We start from the raw sequence: 21943 nt of genomic DNA on the forward strand, positions 1-21943 counted from the left end.
TAGCACGAGCGGGAGTGAGTGCAAATGGTGAGGGCGAGTAGTGAGCGAGAGCGCGAGAGAGTGCTTGAGAAAAAAATATTTTTTAGTGAGTGCGTCTGAGTGGCATCCAGATTTATAGAGGTATGTATGTGCCTATCAACGCTGGCATTAGGCATACATATTGGTATATCATTCTGGTGTCTATTGAAATGCCAGAGGTAAAGTGAATCATTTTATTAGTGCCATTCCTAACTACTTCAGGCAAGTACGAAAATTTACGTTTTAGAAATCACAGCCGAAATTGAGGCAAACGGCGTGCTTGTTCGCATCTGAACAGAGGCCGCAATCACCCCGAAATCAACAGGTTTAACGCACGACTACTTATAGTCTCCTTCACCATCGTAGCACAGGTCTCGGCTGTAGAGTGGAACGACAGCACCACAGTCCGCGACGAAGTGATCAATGCAGTGCTGCGGCACAGAGTCCTTAAGTTCTCGTTGAACCCAAAGAATGCATTCTGCAAAAATAGAGAAACAGAATGTGCGTATCTGCAGAAGTATGGACAATTTTTATTAGCGGGAACGACATTCAAGTGAATGGAAACCAGAAAAATCAAGAAGTACGCTTAGGTTCCCTATTTATATTATCGTCAGTTTAGGTGGTGATTCCGTAAGCTTTACGACAATGAAACGTAAATAGATAGAGAAAGAGAGAGAGAGGGAGAGAGAGAGAGGGACAGAGAGGGGGAGAGAGAGGGAGAGAGAAAAATATTGAAGCTCGCGATGTCAGCCGAGCTAAGATGCTTTGCTTGTCGCGCCAGATGAATTCGGTGACGATGATAATTGTAACAAGGGTGTAGTACACTTTTTTTTTTGTCTATGTATAAGGTCTCATCAAGACTTGTGCACTTAAGTACGCAATAAGGCTTTCGTAGCGTGAGGGGCACGTTTGCAACTACTCCAAGGGGATAATGCGTCCCTGAGTTCTAGTCCCAGAAACATTGACGCCTGCACTCGCTTTTATTTTGCGCATGTATAACTCTTCACATCGTCTAGACATGTGCTATTTTATGTATTTATTTCTTGTTATATGTCTCTTCTAAAATGCAAACTACGGTGTATAGAAGGGTGAATAAAGACATGTTTTCTCCAAAAAAATAAAACTGCTGCTACCGAGTGACGTTCTCGCCCTTATCGTTACGGTTTCTCTGGCAAGAACGCGGGAACGCGGATTTTTGTGATTCATGTCCTTGTGTGTCTTTCCCGACTGACAAAAAACTTTCACAATAAGTTTGCTACTTAAATATTATCACCCTCGTTTATTCCCGGAATGGTGGAGATGTAACGAAACAGAACAGAAATAAGAAATAAAGAGACGAATATTGTGATGAGCCCCTAATTGCACTAGGCATTCTCTTGTATTCAGAAGACACAGTACTCTCACAGGAACTCACTGCGCGACTGCAATGAAAAAGCAAGTATGTATTTATATTCATCTGATCACTTCTCCTAGCTTTTTTCAAAGCAGTCTGGGAGTCCTTAATGAAATAAGCGCAAAAGTATGTAGCAGAATGCATTTTTGCGATACCACAAAGACAAACGAAGGAACTTTTTTTCACAGGGTGCTAATTGGAGACAATGATAAAAAAGTCGATTCCGTCGTCAAGAGCACAGTTGCACTGCTCCAGCTTGGGGGAATTGAGTTCGTATAGAAAGTAGCATGGGCAAGAAACAGAGATGATTCATTTTAGTAAAAAACTCGGAACAAAAGGTAAGAAGAGGTGAAGGATACTCGGGTGATGCGGCAGATCATTATGATGCGCCCATCGAGATCTACAAATTTTTCAGGAATAAAACTATAGAAGTTGGTAAGGCAAGGGAAAAGAAGGACAACTGTAGTAACAAGTTGCGGTAGTAAACGTGTGTCGTCAGTCTGGAAAAGAAAATTTTCGCGAGAGACGTGCCAAGTAAAACTAAGAGGGGAAAATGAATAGTTGGGCCGGGCATGCGTAAATAATAAGGGAAAACAGGTGACCCACAACCATAACATTGGCTTCCCAGCGACTGGGCAAGAAAGTCAAATGTAGGAGAAGGGAGCAAAGTTGGCTTATAGATCAAATTGAAAACTTCTAGTGCAAAGAATGCATTTGAATGCGCCATGATAGAAGTCAGTGAAAGCGCAGCCGTTCCATTTCCTGCACTTCAGTTGGCATGAACGCGCTAGTGGTGATTGTTTTCGCGCAGAGTTATATATTTTGATAAGTTAAAAACTTTACTAAAAAAAGCAATGCCTGACTGGTAACAATTTTTGGTCCGTTTATAGATACCCAGGATAAAGGCAGAACGTCTCAAACTGTGAAGAAACGTAACGGCGTGTCCCCATTTGTTTTCAATATAACAGCAGACGTATCTGTTCGACATGAGGTTTTTCTAAAGAAAGATCCGGAGGACATTCTTCTGTACCTATAGGCCGGAAGGTTCTACTTTTCGAGAGAAGAATTTTAACTTGATAACTTACGATCTCCTTGGAAGTGAATCTTCAAAATGACGCAGTCCTGGTAGTCACTGTAGGTGTACGCACCTTCTGTTGGAGTGGGATCTGATTGGAACGGCATTTTATTTAAGAATGACAAGATTCGGATGGATGCACATTGCGGCAAAATCGAAACATGACAGGCTTAAGTTCTACAACGTGCTAAACGCGGCATTTTCGTCCAGTACAAAACTACCCCCGCCATGAATTAGTAAAAACTGTTTAAAATGGCGGAATTTTGGACAGAGTGAGTATGTGACTTACGTCAGTATAGAAAATTTATTCAATTTAAAAATGGGGTAGGTTGGAGGTTTGATGGGAACTAAACCAGGGCTTCCAAAGGAGGAGCAAAGTGCGGTACTGCTACGCACATCAGCAGGGTGCCTGTGGCGGAACAAACGTTTGCTTAGTGTGTGCGGTGTGTAGGTTATGCCGCGTAAAGGGTCACCGTGATGGCACGTGAGTAGCGCAGGTGCAGCGCAGCCACGGCGAACACTGATTCTTAAGAACCTGCACCATAAATAATGGTCAGGCTGCCTGTCGAAGATATTCATGGTGCAGGATGAGGGAACGAAAATAAAGAAGAGGTCTAGATGATGATGTAGCAGAAGAGTATTAGAACTGATCAGTAGGAAATGATATGATCCTTTCACCTTCAAAGTACTTAAGCAGACTTTAGTTCTTGGAGGAAGGTTTCCGCAGAAAAAAATGTTTTCTGTCATTGTTTATGCTGCAATAGATAATCTGCAATGATAGGCTAGTTCGTATCTATTGCAGCTAGAATGGCGCAATAGATAGGCTAGTTCGTAACTATTCATCTTAGTGGTGGAAGCACTCCCACAGCAGGGACGAAAGCAGAAAAAAAAGAGAGCAGCGCCGTGTCATCTTTGTTTTTCTACTTTCGTTCCTGTTGTGTGAGCGCTTCCACCAGCAAGATTGTTTATACTTCCTTAAAAAAGTTCAGTAATGGTACATCGCTGTCATTGTCTGTCGCGATTGAACTGAAGCACTTGATCGGGAAAATCTTTCCGCTCAGGGCATCGTATAGGACTGATTTATTCTTGCACTGCTCGCAAGGGGCGCGCATTTTAAGACCGAAATAAAGACCTCGATGTCCACATGCCATAGCAGCCTTGTTACAATGCTGTACTACCCGGAAATTACTGAAGACGAAAATTACTTGTAATTACAAAAGGGGTCTGTGCGAGCAATTATGCAAACCTGAGATTGTTTTATCCGAAGCATCAAAGAACAGTACTGCTGAATCATTAGTAATTGTGATAAGGGTACATCGCAAAACCGGCTAGGCAAGGCGGAGGCTTTTAGGCATTAATTTAACACTAACTTAGTAGTTTTGCTTGTGTCACTTGAGGACGCTACACCAAGCACAATTGAAAGACTGTTAGCTTAACACGTCATCCGAACGCGCTGCTGTCTCGAGAGTTAGTGATTCCAGGATAACAGGAGGATTAGTGATAGTGATTTTAGAATAACACTTAGCAAGAAACACACGCCCCCCCAAAAAACGCGTGAGGACTGGTGCTTACGACAGAAAACTTGCCTGTGGCGTATTTCGGTTCTATACCAGAGAAACGTTCGTTGTAGACTCGTTGAAAATCGTTTCTTTAAAAATGTTGGACACATTTTTGCAAAACAACGCCGGCGTTTTTCCTATGCCAAGGATACGAGTAATTTTGTAAGTTGGCTTGGTAATGTGACATAACTCATTTCCTGCCCACAGGAAAAAAATTACCTACCGATAGAGTTTTAAGGCGATTTGTAACAAATATGTTTAAATTCAAGGCAAGAAAGTTTTGGTGGTATGAATGCAGGGCCTCTGCGTATTTGCGGTGTACGGTGATAAGCATCATGGTTTCGTTATATTTTTTGCATGTACTTTACAAATGAACGTAATTAGCAAAATAGAAATTAACAAACCATCATTTGTGTAAATAGTCAGGGCTCCGGGTTCAGCTTCTGCGTGCGCAAAGAACGAGACTTTCTCTCTGCAAATGAAACAATCGTTAGCTTCTCATTAAAAAATTGAAGAAAAGCCAAACCCACTGAAACTTTTCTCAAAATGCCTATCAACAAGTTATGTTACCACTTTGCTGTGACTGTAGCTCATGCCTTTTACATCTGCTGTATATTATTTTTCTGAATGAGAAAACAGTTGTTCAAACACCTTGTAAGAATGGAGTATTGTACTTGTGACCTGAATATCGTATCCGTACTGGACAAACGTACGGTTACCAACCTCACGATAACTAAGATAGGGTTAGGGGAGAATGAGAAAACATGTTTTTGAGTGTATTAAGGATGTTCTTGGAAGAGTGGTTCCCTATTCACAGAAATCCATGAGTCGTCTTAGCGTGGACTGCCATCCCGATGAGCAGGAGCTGATGGAGAGGCACAGGTTAGACTTCAGTCTCTTCCACGGCTTTGGGCGGTTTGGGGGAGGTGCGCAAGAAAACATTCGTAGGTGTGCGTTTTCCCTACACTCTATGACAATAAGTTAAAGTGTACCTCGCGGCTAACAATATTTTTATTCTGCTCGTTACTGGCTGGGGGTAACTGGTGTGGCCTAATTGGGCACGGGAAGGTGTTCGCTGCCAATATACAGATTTAATCTTTCTCTCTTCACTCTTTCTCTGGACTTACATACTTTAGGTGAGGTCTCTGCGGAGCTGGTAACGTGTTTTATTGTGCTACGAGTGGTGTAGACTTCACCCCGTCCTCCGAGGCCTGGTCGGCAAGTTCTCACACCTTTTGGCTTTTTGGCGGGCAAAATAGGTGCCCTCGACGTAGACGTGGGCCGGCGTCTATACAATTTTTCCTTTGATGTCGGCGCTTTGGATAATAGCACAACATATGTTCACGTTTTCACCCAACCCCACCTGCAGCTCCTGCAAGCTTCCTGGGAGTAAGTTTCGGTTGCCCTGGATTTCGCCAGTGCGGAGATCAGCGCCACAGGAAGCTCCTACGCTACCACTGGGTACGGGTAATAAAGGTGACACTGAAAAGTTTTTTCGTTCTGTGTGGTGATTTCCACTGCCTTCACATTTTAAAGATTATTGTGGCTGCATCTGTATACCGTTTCCGTGAACTAGCCATACGCTCTGTACAAGGAATTGGCTCTGGCTGCACCCCGTTCGAATTGGAGGACCAGGTGGATTGTTTTAGGTAGTGGGTGTAGTATGATAGGGTGCCGCCATCGTCCCAGATATTTCATGGTTGGTTGGCCGTATGAACGTCTGGCCGTTCGTTTAGTAATGTTTGACCAATACCCATAATTGGGAGGCGCGAGTTCTGGCTTGACAGATGGCCCTTAATGATTTTGTCCTGAGTGTTGTGCAGAATCAAGACGAGGATTTAATATTTTCACGAACTTATCGGGATTCCGAGAGCTTGCATTGTGACTTACAAATGCCGGTGGTGTGTTTGTATCGCTCTCTGTTAGTATTATGTAGGGAGCTGCCTATGTCTGCATAGGGTAAGTACCAAAGGCCTGGATAAGACATTTGGAATCGCTGTCTTCCATACCCTCGTGTTTATCATTACATGTCTAATCTTACGTGCGACGTTCTGTCATTTTGAAGAAGCGCTGGCGCATGGTTTCGCATTTTTTATTGTCTTGAACTAGAAGGTTGAGTACAAAGTGCTTTCTGAAGGTATTAATTGTATGCCCCTCCAAATTGTTTTGATGTTGTGTGTGTCCTTTTGATCGGGCCGACGCCGGATCAGCAAAAGTTTTAAATTTTCTGGTGAACACGCCGGTCCGCTTTTGTACACATTGGAATATAAAATCTGCTACTCGTTGCACTGTGTTTGAAGAATCCCAAATCAATGAGTCTCGAGTCAATGGGCGCCAGACTTAATTGTAATATCACCTGCGCCGAGCACATGATTCAAACTCGCAATACTGCCCAGCCTTCTCGGGAGACCTGGAAGTGCGATGTAGATAGGAGCGGAGAAGGAACCGAGCATTGGGGTGTACGGGTAGATGGAATTTTTTGTGATATTCCTGATCTTGAGTGTGGCTGTACGATCTGACAGAAAGCCTGCAATGTGGTTATATGTTCTCTCCCCACATACTGTGCGGCTAAGGTTTCATAGAATTGCCTGCCGCGACATTTATTGCAAGCAACTTGGAAGTCGAGCGCTGGCATTGCTCTCTCGGAGTGCGGGTGGCGGGGGTGATGATTTCTTTGAACCAACTCTCCACATCCTGGGTCCTGGCATGCTTTTGATATCAAAACATGGCATCCTGCATTCGCTGGGCGTTATCCTAGTTATTGCGGTATACATTTATATAGAACCCTCTCCATTCTCTTTCTCACGCGTGATGGCAGGACATTAGCCCCACATTTTCAATGTGCAGAGGTTTGCCTTACTTGGGTATGAATGTTATCTGTGCTCTTTTTAACAGCTGTGGGAACTTGCCTTGAGTCCAGGAAAAGTTGAACTACTTCAAGAAGGCCTGTAAGCCCGGGAGCAAAGAAAATTGCATGCGCTTGGTACTCGCATTTCGTAAACAAGCGTCGATTTATTGGTAGCGCTTGGTCATCATGTTTTGTATGGGAAGTGCATGGCGATATTTCGTGCCCAAAAATTTGATCCTTAAAGGCAATATATGAGCGTATGAAGTTGGAGGAACGTTTAAAATCTCAGAGCGCGTGGCATTACACTGTATTTAGGGTTAGTAAAGGGTTTAAGTATTTGCACAAATACTTCTTTGTAAATATGTACTGCTCTTCAAGATGCTCAACTAGATGATTACAGCTACCCACGGCGGTGGCTCTGTGGCTAAGGTGTTGTGGTTCAGGTCCCGAAGGCACGGGTTTGATCCCGAATTTCGCAGTCGATTTTTTTAGTGGATGCGAAACACAAATATGCCTCTTTGTCCGGGTGATTTAAGTGAATTTGTAGCCCTCCACTACGGTGTGCATGAAAACCAGGTTGCAGAGGCGAGCAATTCTTCCTCCACCAGAGAGAAAAACTGATGAGATGATACTACAAAAATTTAAAGGCCTTCCTAAGCCACCTAGTTACGTGCAATCTCTTTGTTATTCCGGGCTGGATTTTACATAATTGTTTAAAATACTTATGTATTGAACCTGAAAATATAAAAATGGCATGTCTCCTTTACTGATTACCGACAAACAAAATAGAAATAACCAGTTCTCTGAGCACTGGTCCGCAGTTCTGAAACTTTTCTGCAGCTAGAATGTCTTAAACTTTTGCGGTAAGCAAGTTACTTTTTATATGGATTTGTCGAACACAATTGAAATCGCAGCAGCGTCGTTGGTGCTTCTTCAGCAATCTTTGAGCATGGCAGTGCACGGAGGCTGAGAGCTTTATTATGAAATGTTTGTAAATTATATAAGCAGTAATGTACAAAATGAGGTTTCGTTGGCGCACTGCAGTTCAACATGGTATAGAGAGGTACTCTAGATGCCATGGGTAGACGTGAAACAATTTCAATCACTCAGGGATGACTGGCGCGCGCCAAAATCATGTATCCGGAGATGTTTATGGTACCTTTGCAAAAATGATTGGCACGGAGCTCTGCTCGTGTGACTCGACAGTGAAGCTTGTAAAATACCTATGAAATACGCATGTCAAATGCACTTCGAATTCCACATCTACCACGTTTAATTTACGACCGTATGAACATGGGCGCACTTGGAACGATGCAGAGAAACGAAAAACAGTTACGTCTAGTCTGATATTATTTATTTTTGTGAATTATTTGCAATATTTAAACTTTAGACAGCCAGTCTTATATTAGCACACAAACAGCGGCATGTCAGTTTCAGAGCGGCTCTGGCATGCGGATTGAGAGTTTCAGTGAAGGTGGCTTAATGTGTACTTGTGTTTAAGCTGCGTTCGACAGTTATCTATGAAACCATATAACAAAACTTCCTACTGTACGTTGTAGTCTCATCATTCTAACGTGTGATATTTTTGTTTTGTAGTAGTTCTGAGAAGATGCGAGCCAGAGTCGCTTTCTGTAACCGTACCCGTATCGCGGAAGCCCATGTAATGACTGAGAGCGGAATTCCTAAGTCTTTACCAGCCCGCGGCAAACTAACCAATTATGGCAGATAATTACACGGCGTAGCTATAGGGTCGAATTAGTGGCTAATTGCACTATGACTTTTTAGGCTGTCTACATTAAATTGAGAGCTACAAAGGTTTTGTTAGAAAGTTCGCTTTCCCGCAAAGCGTATTCTACTAAAGGATTACGGCACAAAGAAATACTGAGGAGCCAGCCTTACACTAATTCGCTATAAAGTTGCGGATCAGCGGGGAATCAACTCCCAATGCCAAGTCGAGTGTCTTTAGGCACAAGGACGGCGTGGCGAAAGGTAAGAAGCCATTGCGATAAAATACCAGTTGTCTTTATAAAACGACTGCATTGTCGTGCTAACAAGGGCTCCAGTTTGAAAACAAACTGACAAGAAAATAAGATAGATGGTAAAACCTTTGAGGCTGTAGGGACACATCAATCAGTTTATAACTAAGTCCATATGCAACCATGGGGACTTGTTTGTGGTATTGGTGGCCACTGACAAAAGATTTACCGCTAAAAATGCTTGACTGCGTGATTGTACTGGCGCCTTCAATTTTTTTCGATCACATCACTTCAGTTCTCTCGCACACTGAATGCACTGGAAACAATGTTTTCTAGCATTTCAGTATTACGTCACTGATGACGTAAACTAGCCCAAAATTTAAATGCCTGTCAATAACGGGTACTTTTTTTAGGTTAGACACGTTTTACTTTGCTTTAATTGAGAGGACTGAGCTACCAGTGGCTCGGTATTTTTCAATTTTGCAAAGTTGTTTTTTTTTATGACCCTTCATAATCAACGAGGCGAAAACGCGAGCCTCTGCAACTAAACATGGAGGTTGCACGCCATAAAACTGCAGGGAAGGCAAACAGCGGAGCATAAGGGTCCACTATGACATTATAAGTACCAGAAATTCTGCTAGGCTCTTCCGATAAAGACCAGCTTTCATGGCAATATCGATTCTTGCTTGTAACAAGATTGTTTACCCGGGTTTGCCATCCGGTGATCTTAGCGTCCACGTGAAAACGGCTGTACGTGCATCCAAGTCGATGGCAGTTCTGTTTGAAAGTACACATTCGAGGATGTTATCGTCGTTAGAGTCAAATATTGCCGCAGCGTCACCAAAGACCTGAAATACCTGAAAAGGGGTTTTTTATTGTGTGCTTTTCTCCCTTGAAAAAAAAACTTGTGCTAAAATTTGTGCTACAGTGTTGCCTCTGTTGTTTTGTACTATTCGACGCAATCTTCAAGTTAATAAGTGAAAAGAAGTCGTGATATCTATTATCCTGTGAAACTGAAGTTCATGGTAATGCTATGTTCAGACTACCGAGGTAACCGCCGCATCGTGCGCTATGGACGTAAAAAAACGGCATTTCACGCAGTTCGGTTGGCTGAGACGTAAAATGACGTCATTATTTAAAGATATTACGACAATTGCGACAACAGTCTGAACCCGGCCTAAGTTTCGGTTACGTTGGCGATTTCCAAGATTTTGCGGAAGCTGCGCCAGTGGCGATAAAAGGCAGTAACAGCATTCTGAAGCTTAGAATGAAAGATGCCGTTCTTTGCATGTTTTTTACTAATTTATTATTATTTTTAGTTGGGTGTACCCAGCAAGAACACTCGGCTTTCCTTGGGTGGTGTACTGGAAGTCCAGACCGACACACAGAAGGAAGAGTGAAGTATGGATAGTGGTTGCGAAGTGTTGTGAATTTCGCAGTATAGTTCTAAACACACGCACGCACTATACACTCCCACACACACACACGCACGCACACAAACACACGCACACACACGCACACACACGCGCACACACGCACACACACGCGCACACACACACACTCGCACACTCACTCCCCCCACACAACACACGCACAAGCACACATTAATTTACCCGCTCCCGCACACGCACACAAACACAGCTCACGAGAAGGACATAATGCAGGCATTTGTGCCTATCACGAGCTGACTGTTTTTACAGACGAAAACAGGAGGTGTTAACTAGCATGTAGTCCAACAATCCTCATGTTAGGCACCTCTTTCACCTACTTTTCTGCACAGTTCACCAAAAGCTCAGAAAATATTCCATCGTTAAACACCCACATTGGATGGCAACGTGTAGCTAAACGCCAAGATGTTCCCGGGCTGCCTCTTTCCAATCCACAAACGACAGCGAAACCGTTTTTACCAACTCTTCTGTACGGTATTTCCATAAATTAGAGAAACGTGCCCATATTCAGCACACAGTGCATTATCAAATGTAGATACATGCGCACAATGTAACCACGTAACATCAATGGTCACCCTTCAGTTGCCTATAATTCTGTTACCAATCAGCACCTCGAAGGTAAGAATAACTTGAAATGTACCTAAAATCGCGCGACGCGCACACACATCTTCAAATATTGCTATGGGCGAATTATAAATACCTACGGAATGTCACCAATTCACAATAATGTATTTATTAAAACGAGCTGTTTCGCTGTATTCGCTAGGTTTCTGTTGTCACGGCGCCGTCCGTTGTACGTTGTCGCAGTCAACATTTTATTGCCACAGGGCACTCAGAATGGGCGTGCACGCCTTCAGGCTTTCTTATTGATACTTCTTTTTAATAGCCGATACCTTTGTGCAAACGAACCGTAAGTAGATAGTTTAAACCCAACGAAAACAAGAGATGAAAGTGTTGTGAGGCCAGAAAAGTTATCCTGGTACAGCTTTAGCCCAGGTCTGCTATCCTAAGGTGGAACACTGCCCCTATAAGATGTCCGCATTAAATCAACGAACCGAGAAATTCTAGAGGTTCAGCTGGACGTCACGCCTAAATGCAAATACATATAAGCAATTGCGTCAGAGAGAGCGTGGGTTTTTATTTAATCTTTGCAGGGCCCCTTTAGACAACGTTGCAGGGTTCATTTTCTCATTCAATCCCTGCAAAATTTGCTACATATTCAGTGCTCAATGAGCGTCTAGTGAATTGTACGCGACGTTGGAGGCCTAGAGCCTTTGTTGCAAAAAATTCCCCGCATTTCCCCGAGGGGAAGAATGTGAAAGTGCGAATGCACGAGTTGAATTTGCGCGGTTCGGTAATGTTCGCGAAAAAGAGATCACACACACACACACAACTACAAAGAAAGAAAGATGCATTTATTCACATACACCTATTTGTGTTGTCGTTGTACTTGATTGCTAGAGCGGATCTCAGCTTTGAAATTTCGTGTCAGTACTCCTTTGAGCGGGTGCATTAGCCCTTCTCACGCCCGATTCCTGGCCAATCCCCCACGTGGGTATGTGCCATGTCAGTGGCCAGGCAGCGCGCGCCCATCTCCCCCCGTTGCCAAGGAAGACGAGGAGATTCCTGGCAAATCCCCCACGTGGGTATGTGCCATGTCAGCGGCCAGGCAGCGCGCGCCCATCTCCCCCCGTTTCCAAGGAAGACGAGGAGCGCGCGCACCCGCAGCTGTTGCTATGTGGACGGACGGCGGTCACCGGAATTCAGGGTCGCTTATAAAGTGCATTCGCACTTAAAAAAGCAACCCTCCCGAAGGATAGAGGGTGCCGCGAGGTGAAAGGCTATATCATGCCAGCGAAGAAAAAGCAATCTCTTACCTCACTACATGAAAATGAAAAGCAGCTATGAAGCATCTAAAATTGCCGCTCGAAACAACAACCCAAACGAAAATTTTTTAGATGCGGAGCGTCTTATGCTCGGGGGTATGTCCCGCGGCGTCGGCGGTGGTCCAGCGTCCGCACACCACCTGCGCATGCGCCACCGTCGTCATCTTCCCATAGGGGAACCGCTGAAGACAAAGAAGGAGAAGAAGACAAAGCTGCGAAGAAGAAGGCGTGTACGTTGCTGTCGCCCCGTCCGCAGCACTTCTGATGATGATTTTGGCAGGATGCCCCTAGGGATTGGCCTAGGGATTGGCCGCATGCTTCGCTTGACTCCGGTTGTGCTTGCGCTTGACTCCGTGATTCTTCAGATCAAGTAGGATGGAAGCAACAGCCCCGTCAGTGAGTGTGCTGACGCAATTAAGTGAGAGCATCAGCGCAAACACTAACAGACCTTTAGATACCACTTCAATCTCGTCTCACTCGCGTATATACGCATGCATTAAGGAAAATTACACCCATCTCCCCGAAGGGAACCATGAGTAGGATATATAAGCATTACGGGGTTCACTACATTTCCACCAAATTTGGCTAACCAACGTCACGAAAACGCAAACAGAACCCCCTTGACGTTCCGCAACCTACTCATGGTTCCCTTCGGGGAGATGGGTGTAATTTTTTTCATTTTCACTCCTGAACGAAAAAATAAATTTCGCTATCTTTTCGTGTTCGTTCCGGCCACAAAAATTGGTATTTTAGTTTTTTGTTTCTGGTTTTTGTTTCGTTCCGACGCCCTTCTTCGAATACTCTGAGAGGTGCCGAACCATGTTGAGCAAATTTCGCTTAAACTCGAGAACTATGCCTATCACGGTTTTCCTGCGCGTTTTTTTTTTGTTTTTTGCGATATTTTACGGCATTTGTAGAGATTATCTATGTGAAGCCGATGACAAATATTAATGTACTGTGAATACTTTCTGACGAAATCCTCTAATATGTACAAGTATGTGCTCTAACAGACCCGTCCCGTATTGAATTTCTGAAGCTTCATGTCTCCAAAGGAAATGGTTTATTATTGTTGAGTTGCGTGTTACTGATTTTGGCATTGTTCTCGCATAAAAAGGGTAGGACAAATATTTTCTGCATGAGTACCTTTAAGCCTCTCTACTTCATGCAAAAAATATATCTATTATAGAGTCATGACGACAAATTTTTGCGAAATTTATATAAAAGTCTTTGTCAACATTCTGACACATATTTGCAGCATGGCGTCCACAAAAAATTATACCAACGCATTATTGGTATAATTTGTTGTGGACGCCATGCTGCAAATAGGTGTCAGGGGTGTGACAAAGAATGTTATGAAACTTTCGCAAAACGTTATGGTCATACCTTCATAATACACATAGTTTTTGCATCAAGTAGAAGTGTTTAAAGGTACGCATGCAGAAAAGATTTGTCCTACCTTACTTATCCGAGAACAATGATAAAGTCGATAACACGCAAATAAAAAATAATGAACCATTTCATTTGGCCACTCTTGTGCCTCTGGTAATTTTCCACACAGATAATTCTAGCTCTGTCAATTTGTCTATTGTTGCTGAAGCCCGGCTACACTTCCTAGTTTAGTGTTCCTACGGCTCTGCAGCACGATTCCTTGCACAAGTTCCCCTATCAGAAACTGTGCACACAAGTAGTGATGGATAGTTTCTAAAGAAAGATGTACTGCAATTCATTGTTTCGTATATGGTGTCTATCTCTAATGCGTTCTTTCGATTTATGGCAATAAGAATGTTTATGATAGCCTCTAAGCATTATTTGCGTTGCCGTTTGCCACTCCCCCTCTCTGGATACCCTTTTTATCCGAGTTCAACACAAAACATATCTTGCTGACGTTCATTCTTTTGCAATTTGAAGCCAACCACACAGGCCACTTCACCATCTTTGAGAAGGTTTCGCTTCTCTCGGGCGTCTGAATTTATAAATACTCGGGGGTTTTCTTCTGACTATTGCCACAATCTCCCACACCTTTTATACTCAGTGAGTGCTTCAAAAATTTTTAACCCTTAAGAACGTGTGGATCCGTGTCCAAACAGGCGAGTAAAAGTTCTAGTGAGTAGCGAATACTGCCAGACACTGGTGTATATATAGAGAAGTGCTTTGGTGCCCTTCGACCGAAGGTCAAAGCACGCAATTGTTCTACAGCTATTGTCACAGTGTTTGATGTCGTAGGTACGAAATCTCAAGGTCGCGTTTTTGAATTGGATTCCTTCGACTGAAACTCAGGCCCTTACGTTCAGTTTTCCTGCCGTTTAACTCGTGATTATGGGCACTGCGTTTTTCATAACGAGATGTTTCTACTCCCCAATTCAAATGGGCAGGATGAGATGTTCCTCCCATGTGAAGCACAAAACTCTGACTGCACACGAAGGACAATACCGACAAGTGCTTGTCCGCTTCGTGCTTCTTCGTTTCTATCCCAAACGTGCGCTTTACGCGCTCAAAATTCAGCACCAACTCTCCAAGTGCCCTTATTACGAGATGCCCTTCACTGACGCTCTTAGGTAAACCTAGCAAAAATTTTTAGTAACATCCGTGAAATGTGACTTATTCGGATTTTGCTTGTTTGCATTTTGAACCCAAACCTCATTACTTCTTTTGATGGGCACAACTTTCCATTTCTCAGGTTTCAGAACACTATCAAGCTTTGTTGGAAAGTGTTCCTTACTTTTATTGGCATGGACTATTTGTTTCCGCCCGCTAAAACTCTGTGGAATTTTGCCACCTGCTCCTAATTCTGACTAAAGGGATCTTATTTTGCTCTTAAAAATATGGACCTGTAGACAGCATAGTTTAGTTGCTTCCTGGGTGTTATCTGGGCTAGTGAGAACGATAAATGAGAAAAAACACGCAAAAGGTTAACCTTTACATCCATTCACGGTGTTGATAGGCTTCTCTCCTTTTACACCTGCTCGAACAGCCATCGCGAATACGCTGTGCACTTAACGCTGATATATCTTGCATTAATAAGGACCAAATTGGCCGCAGTTCAAATCACGTCATGTAATTTTTTAATATTTCAGTGGGTGGACTCACCAAAAAGTGTGCACTAAAAGCGAAAATTGAAAAAAAAATATTGATTGAAAGTCCTAACTGTAACTTGGCAGCTTTTGCATCCTGGTGCGCAGTAGGGCAAACCAATGGTTTAGATCACGCTAACACTTGAGTGGATTTTTTGGCTAGCGTTCGCACTGAAAATCATCGACACGCATTCAAAAATCAACCGCTCGAACATGCCCAAACCTATGCTGTAAATTTATTATTCCATCATACACATAAAACACGAAAACAAATTACGCTGGGGGACAAGCGGTCACAACAGGTTTATTATTGTGTGCAGTTTGAATCGTTTCACAAGTGAGGTTTTTGTTTATATCTATTACCAGCCTCTTAACTATACCAAAACTGGTAAAAAAATGTGGTTGATCGCTTTGTCATAGGAATCGGTAAAACACAAACGTGAAATGTGCGGTGAAATCTGCAGCTGAGCTTGAGTTTCGTGTCGGCGGCTGTCTTGTGGGTGTGCTTGGCGACCGACGTTGTGCTGCCGGGTGACTTCGGCAAACGTGCACTAACGTCATTTCCGTGACGAATATGACGTCAGTGAAATCTTGGCGTATCCGGGCATAAAACACTTTCGTGGTAAAATATAAAACCAGAAAACGAACAATCCGTTCGTTTCGTTGAGCTTATTACCGCTGGTTCGAGAAGAATGGAGTGTCGCTCAAATAGCAAGCGCTTTACACCAACCTCCATCTGTACCTCTTCTTCCAATTGGGGTGAGCTAGAAAACTTGACCTTTACAAGCTTCCACGATGCTGCTGGAATGTGGGTCTGCTTTACAAAGCTGATCTTCGAAAGTCGCTGGGGCTTAGGCACCTGAAAGGTGTTCGTTCGCCGGTCAATAATGGCTTTCAATGTCACCAGAAAGTCATTCCCAAGGAGAAGTCGTTCGCTCTCGAAGTGAGAGACAACGATGAAGGTTTGGAGGAATGCTTGGCCGTCAGCACCAATTGACGCAGTCACTTCTCCTAATTGATCAGTGGCTTGCCGTTTGCTCCTCTTAAATGCAGGGAAGATGGCTTAATTTCTAGCTCAAGCTGTTGTGCCAAGCGAACGTTCATTAGGCTTCTCATTGCTCCTGAGTCCAAAAGTGCTGAGATCGTTCTTCTTTCAATAGTAACATCGATGCTTTTTCCGCCCGCTTCCGTGTGACATGCAACACACTTGACTAATGATGACTCTCACGGGCGTGAGAGGCATCACATCGTCGTTTCTCCGGCTGGCACTGGTGAAACGCTCTTGCCATTCTAAAAACTTCTGTGTCAACGGCTGTCTACAGCACGTGACGAAATGTCCAGATTTCTTGCAGTTGAGGCAAAGACGACGTACCTGCGTCTGCGGGGGAGTTGAACGCTGAGCGCTGTGCGAAGGTGACGCGGGTGGCGACATCCTGGCAGCATTTCTCGACGTTCGAGGAGACGAGGTTGGGGGCGTGCTGCTTCCGCATCTGGCGGGTGGTTGAATCCTTGCGGGAGAAACTGGTGGGCTTTGCTTTTTCGCTGGTGCAGCCTTCAGTGTACCGACGGTAACGATGAGTGCTGGCGCTTTACCTGTAGTAGATGACACTTGATCTAAGCGCAGTAGCGAGTCGAACAGCAGGTCCAGAGACTTGAAAGTGATCCCGAAGAAATGTTTCTTGGCTTTCGGTGAAACAGTGGCCAGGATCGACTTGTATTTCTCGGCTTTGGCCTCGGGGTAGCTGCACTGCTCGATGAGCTCCAATTTTCGGAGAGCGCAGTCTGTGCACGACTCTCCGGAATGCTGGCTCACGCCGTACATCTTCTGCTTCGTTTCAACTTCATCGTCCAGGTTGTAGCGCTTGCGGAAAACTGCCTTCAGCTGATCCCAGCTTGTGACGTCCGCTGCCTTCAGGTGGTGTCTCATCCACGTGAAGTCTTTCGGTGGAAATTTCGAAACGATCAGGGATATGGCTACGTCGTTGGCAATTTATAAGGTTTTGAACCCAAACTCTGTTTGGTATATCCACGCCGTGACGTCCTTTCTAAGCATTGGAAGTGAGGCAGCCGAAACAGAAGTGAGAGGCGCCTTCTCCTTACCTGGAGTTCCTGTAGTTTCGAATTTGACCGAGGTTACTGGCTGTGGTGAGCTTTTCTTCTGTTTGCTTTGCACCAGACTGCCTGAAGCGCTCGTGTCGGAGTCCTCGGTGCCTGTCACAGGAGGAGAAGCTTAACACGTTTATTTTAATACGTTCGAGGCGGCACAACACTGGTGTAAGCATATCCGCGATCTGTTCTTGCGTAGCTTGCAGCTGCACTTCAATGCCAGTTGCTGGCGGCTGAAGCACTGTAGTAGCCTGTGAGAATGGCGAGGCTGCTGTTTTCAGAAAAGCTCCGTCAGTTGTGGCCGCATCTCGTCAACTTCTTCCCTCAAACTTCTCACCTCTTCGACGGAGGCTTTGTACGCTCCCGTCTTGACCATTTCGTCCATGGCTGCGAAACTTTCGATCGATGGCTCCATTATGTTCACAAAACGCGGGCGACGTCGACCTTTAGCAAGCGGTGACAGAAGGGGTGGTCGAAGAGAGCGTAGACCCCACATACGTTGAATAACTGCTTAAAATCCCTGGTCCCACTTTTGGGTGCCAAAGGTGACGGCGCAGAGCAGCCGTCGGGGAAAAAGAGATCGGCCAGGGCCGCAGACACGTCTCAACGCTTCTACAGTCTGACAAGAACTGTTTATTTCTCGCTCCGACAACACGAGGGGCGAGCAGCCCGCGATGGCAGGCACGGCGTCGGGTGTCGCAGCGTCGGCGTGGGAACGAGAAGAGGGTGATAGCCGCGGTCACGCGTCAATGCGCCGAAAAGCACTTACTTTATAAACACAGTGCGCCACGCCACAACAATAGACGCATCGATCATGAAGAAGAATTGCAATAGTATACCTTCGTCTCATGAACCACCTTTCGATATATATTTGGATCATTCTTAGATAGGTTTACTTATTCCTCAAAAGGGAGGAATCAGTTCTTCGCTTGCAATTTGGGTTTCTGGAGGTTTAACGATCCATTGGAAGCAATGTAATCGAAGGTTGGACGCACAAAAATTTTAGGCCAACAGACGTTCTGGGAAAAAAGAGACTGTTAAAGAAAGTACCAGTGCTTACCTTGAATGCGTCAGGAAAATGTGTTTCTTTAGTGCCCGAATCAGCATGCACCCACATTGTAGTTGTCGTTATAAAGAGCAGCGGAGGTAAAAAACAAGCCGTGAAGAGAAAGTTCATCCTCTGGAATGTCGGGCTTCAGCTGCAATAAAACATGCCTTTTTCACAATTTAGTCTGTGTCCCCATCAACACGAACATCTTATAGAACATTTTAAAGGGATCATTTACAAATTGTGGGAAAATATTTTTGTGTTTAAACTACTCGCGGATTTTTACCGTCTGACGGCGGATTATGTTTAGTGCGTGCTCAACAGATATAGGAGCTAGACTCAATGGGACTATTACAGGTGCCTCGTTTAAATGCCTGTGCGGGTGATACCGCCAGAGCACAATTGAAATCTTGTGACGTTTCGGCCACTGAAACTACGTGAGTCGCTGTTCTTCCTGCGTACTTATCCTATGGCATGTCTCTTCCTTAGGTGGTGCAACGTTGTATTACGTAAAATAAGTGAAAATCCATGCAGGCACCCCAGAGAACTCCGCTTTGGAATCGGTTTGCTAAAATGGGAAAAAACTACCATATACACCACCATTAAACATCAGGAATTACATTTTAACTCTAGCAAGAGCACCTCAAAGAAAACGTAATTCGGTGAATGGTTTTTTAAATAAACTTAAAGAGAAAAAATCCGGAATTAAGCCCTCAAGTTTGAAAAATCGCCTCCCGCAGTGGCGGCGGATGTTTCCACGATGAAAGGGTTGTTCGTTTATGTAAGCATAACAGGCGAGTTGGATATGAAAGGGAACGCATAGCCGTTAAAACACGTAGAGCACGGCGTGGAAAGCAGAAAGAGGAAAGGAAGTAGACAAAGAGAGGCCGCAAGCAAATTTAGCGCTTAAGAACCAGCCGTATGAATATGAAGAGGTTGTCGCTTACTGAGAACGAAATAAGCGAAACCTTCTCATTGCACATAAGCTTACGGAAGTAACTATATCATGCAAATTGCCGTTATACTGAGGTTTCCATGGAATGCATCACAAGATTTAAAAACAACAAAATTCAGATTTCTTCCACTTTCAAAAGATAAAAGCCAGCGAATATACGGCTAAGGTGGATTTTGCTATGGGAAAAACTGGCTGTTATAAATTTATGCGTTATTGTTATTGGCTCCCGTCGGCCTCCAAGCACGAAAATTGGTATTCATCACTAAGGGATCAGCAGCTACTATGAGAGGTGGAATTTGATGCGGTAACGGTAGCGGCTCCACGTTCTGCGGGAGCGGCTTTCCGCTGTTTTTGGGCATATTTGCTCTTTTGTGCCATCTGGCACTCCTTCGATTTCCGTTCTTGCTCCGGCCGAGCGACATGCGTACGTCCCACAGCGAGTGAGTTCAACTGCTGAGCGCGCCATTATCAACACATTTCTAAAGGCATCGGTGATGGCAAGAAGCAGAACACTTTTTAATGAAACGTCTGTGGTGGCTAGCCACTTCTATCTTAACGGAGAAGCGGGGCCTAGTAAGTCGTCGCCCCGGGAAGGCAAACCCGGGATCCTATCCGTATACAGTTTGGCATAAGACTTACCTCCAACGGCCAAATGTTTTGGGCTTGTGGTGACGCACGCAAGCACTTGTTATCGGGTCCCGCGTGTGTATCCTTTTATTGAAAATTGGACGTAAGGCCTGCCATAATTGTTCGGCGCTTCTTTTTGAAATTTTTATGTCGTTCTGCTTTTCACAGGTGCACGCAGTTCCTGCACTGCCGTCGTTGTCACACACAGATACGGCCGTTTTTCCCGGTCCTATGTTCGTTTAGGCGGACAGCTTGTGAATTGCCCCAGGAGATCCTAATTGAATTGGAGCGGTGCCCTATGGCATCCATCCTATGTAGCGTCAGTGCAGAATCCCCAATTTATACAACGTCTCACTCCGGGAATTTACAACCCACATGTAGCAGGTTCCATGTTACTGTTCGGTTCACACAGACACGACAAGGAAGGGTCAATGTATGGCATTGGTCATTGCTGTTTTAATGAAGAAGCATGTAAATGAAACCTTAATGGATATTAGCAGATGGGTTCGTTAAAAGGCAATCCCCTCAGAAGCCTACCAATAATATCATAGCCAAAGTGGTACTTTGTATACAGCACAGTATCATTTTGAATACGAACGCTTCAGAAGTATTGTACAGAATGATGTCATCTGTTCTTGTCACCATGACACTAATCTTCATTGGGTTATGGGTTTTAACTTTGGGGTTTCTGGAATCCGGCCAAACAATTTCTACTGTTTCAAGTGCCCACAGAGAAAGTGCTGCATTTCAACATTAGAAACCCTTTCTGCAACGCTGCGCAGTGATTCACCGAAAAATATCTTTGGAAAGCCCAACTGCTGCACCGCAGCATGCCGATGTAATTTTTATTATATATAGTTGTGCGTTCATGTGTGTTGTAATTAGCATGCTGCCACGCGATTTCTAGCTATGTGGGTCAAGTAAATAGGGTCTCACGAAGGTCTCACAGAACCTGTGGAGAACATCTTAATCTACATCATTTGTTTGCTCCAAGTGGCTATCAAATGTTGACTCGGCAGGAATTGAGTTCAACGGTCAATGGTTTTTATTTTTGGAAAATGTGCAGGCTCGTTAGCTAAGCACAACACTTAGTTTTTCCAATTAAAACGAAAGTAGGTGGATGTCCATCTGTTTTTGCCACTTTAGAAACCTGAATTCCGCCTATAAATATTCATAGCCATGGTTACAGTCTCGAAATAAAGTAATTTGGGTGCCAGACAAAAAGAGAGGGGTTAGATTAGAAGATGAGGTACGGATGTTTGCTCTGCGATATTGTGCTTCTAGGCAGATACAAAGCTACCGGTGAAAGTAATAATTTGTGCATTCTTCGTGTCGCTGTATTGCAAAATCTCGAATCAAAAAATTATTTTCGTATTAGAGGAGGTTTATAATGCTTTGCTGATGATCTCAAGGTTGGCGCTGTTCTGCGTTCACCTTTGGATTATGTTTGTTAATAGTAACCGCTTTGCAAGCAGTTGGCAACATAGAAAGTTGGAGTGGCAAGCTTGTACCTTACAATTTCTTATCATCCAGCCGAAAGCGGGGGCAACGTTACAAAAAAGGATGCACATGGATATTTTCTAGGCGGGATTTTTCCTACGTTCCTGTCGTCATTTTTCCTGCCACATCACATGTTGTTTTGTGTCAAAACTACAAACGTTTCACGAGGCTTTCCAAGATGCTGCGCCCATGACACTAATACAGTCAGCCTTCTATAACGAGACTGTTGCTCTGGAATCTGCACAAGAAAAATGTGGCAGTGTTGGTGCAAGCTACTTGTTTACATCAGTGCTAACAAGCGTTCATCCAAGATATTCATCCGGGTATTTACTATGGGACACATAGGTGAGGCAGATGCACAACAATATTTTTTCAACGTCGGAAAAGGGTATAATGTGTTTGATGTTAGATGCGTGCAAGTTGAAAAGTTCTG

The 21943-nt window shown here is 44.2% G+C and overlaps 1 protein-coding gene across 2 annotated transcripts; it reads right to left on the minus strand.

Annotated features, from left to right (window-relative positions):
• Positions 1-198: 198 nt before the first annotated feature.
• LOC144151594 (uncharacterized) lies at positions 199-20111 on the minus strand. Of its 2 annotated transcripts, none has more exons than XM_077682702.1 (6): positions 20023-20111; positions 18441-18579; positions 9575-9726; positions 4450-4517; positions 2497-2577; positions 199-496 (listed from the first exon to the last, which is right to left on the minus strand). In XM_077682702.1, the coding sequence occupies exons 2-6, from the start codon at positions 18555-18557 to the stop codon at positions 357-359; spliced, it is 558 nt and encodes a 185-aa protein (XP_077538828.1). In that variant the 5' UTR covers positions 18558-18579; positions 20023-20111; the 3' UTR covers positions 199-356. The 2 variants fall into 2 exon arrangements, with proteins under 2 accessions (XP_077538828.1, XP_077538829.1); XM_077682703.1 differs by having other exon boundaries at positions 18441-18595; positions 20023-20101.
• Between the last annotated feature and the right edge of the window lie 1832 nt (positions 20112-21943).

This window comes from Haemaphysalis longicornis, unplaced genomic scaffold (genome assembly GCF_048455015.1).
Source record: "Haemaphysalis longicornis isolate Haplotype H1 unplaced genomic scaffold, Haemaphysalis longicornis Haplotype H1 scaffold_9, whole genome shotgun sequence".
Classification (NCBI taxonomy): domain Eukaryota; kingdom Metazoa; phylum Arthropoda; class Arachnida; order Ixodida; family Ixodidae; genus Haemaphysalis; species Haemaphysalis longicornis.

Excerpts from the sequence above, each read along its gene's own strand:
- LOC144151594 (XM_077682702.1), bottom strand. The coding sequence starts at position 18,557 with ATGAACTTTCTCTTCACGGCTTGTTTTTTACCTCCGCTGCTCTTTATA. Across the intron at positions 4,518-9,574 it reads TCACCGGATGGCAAACCCGG|AGAGAAAGTCTCGTTCTTTG; the intron begins GTAAACAATCTT and ends TTTCATTTGCAG. Across the intron at positions 2,578-4,449 it reads GACTATTTACACAAATGATG|ATCCCACTCCAACAGAAGGT; the intron begins GTTTGTTAATTT and ends CGTTCCAATCAG.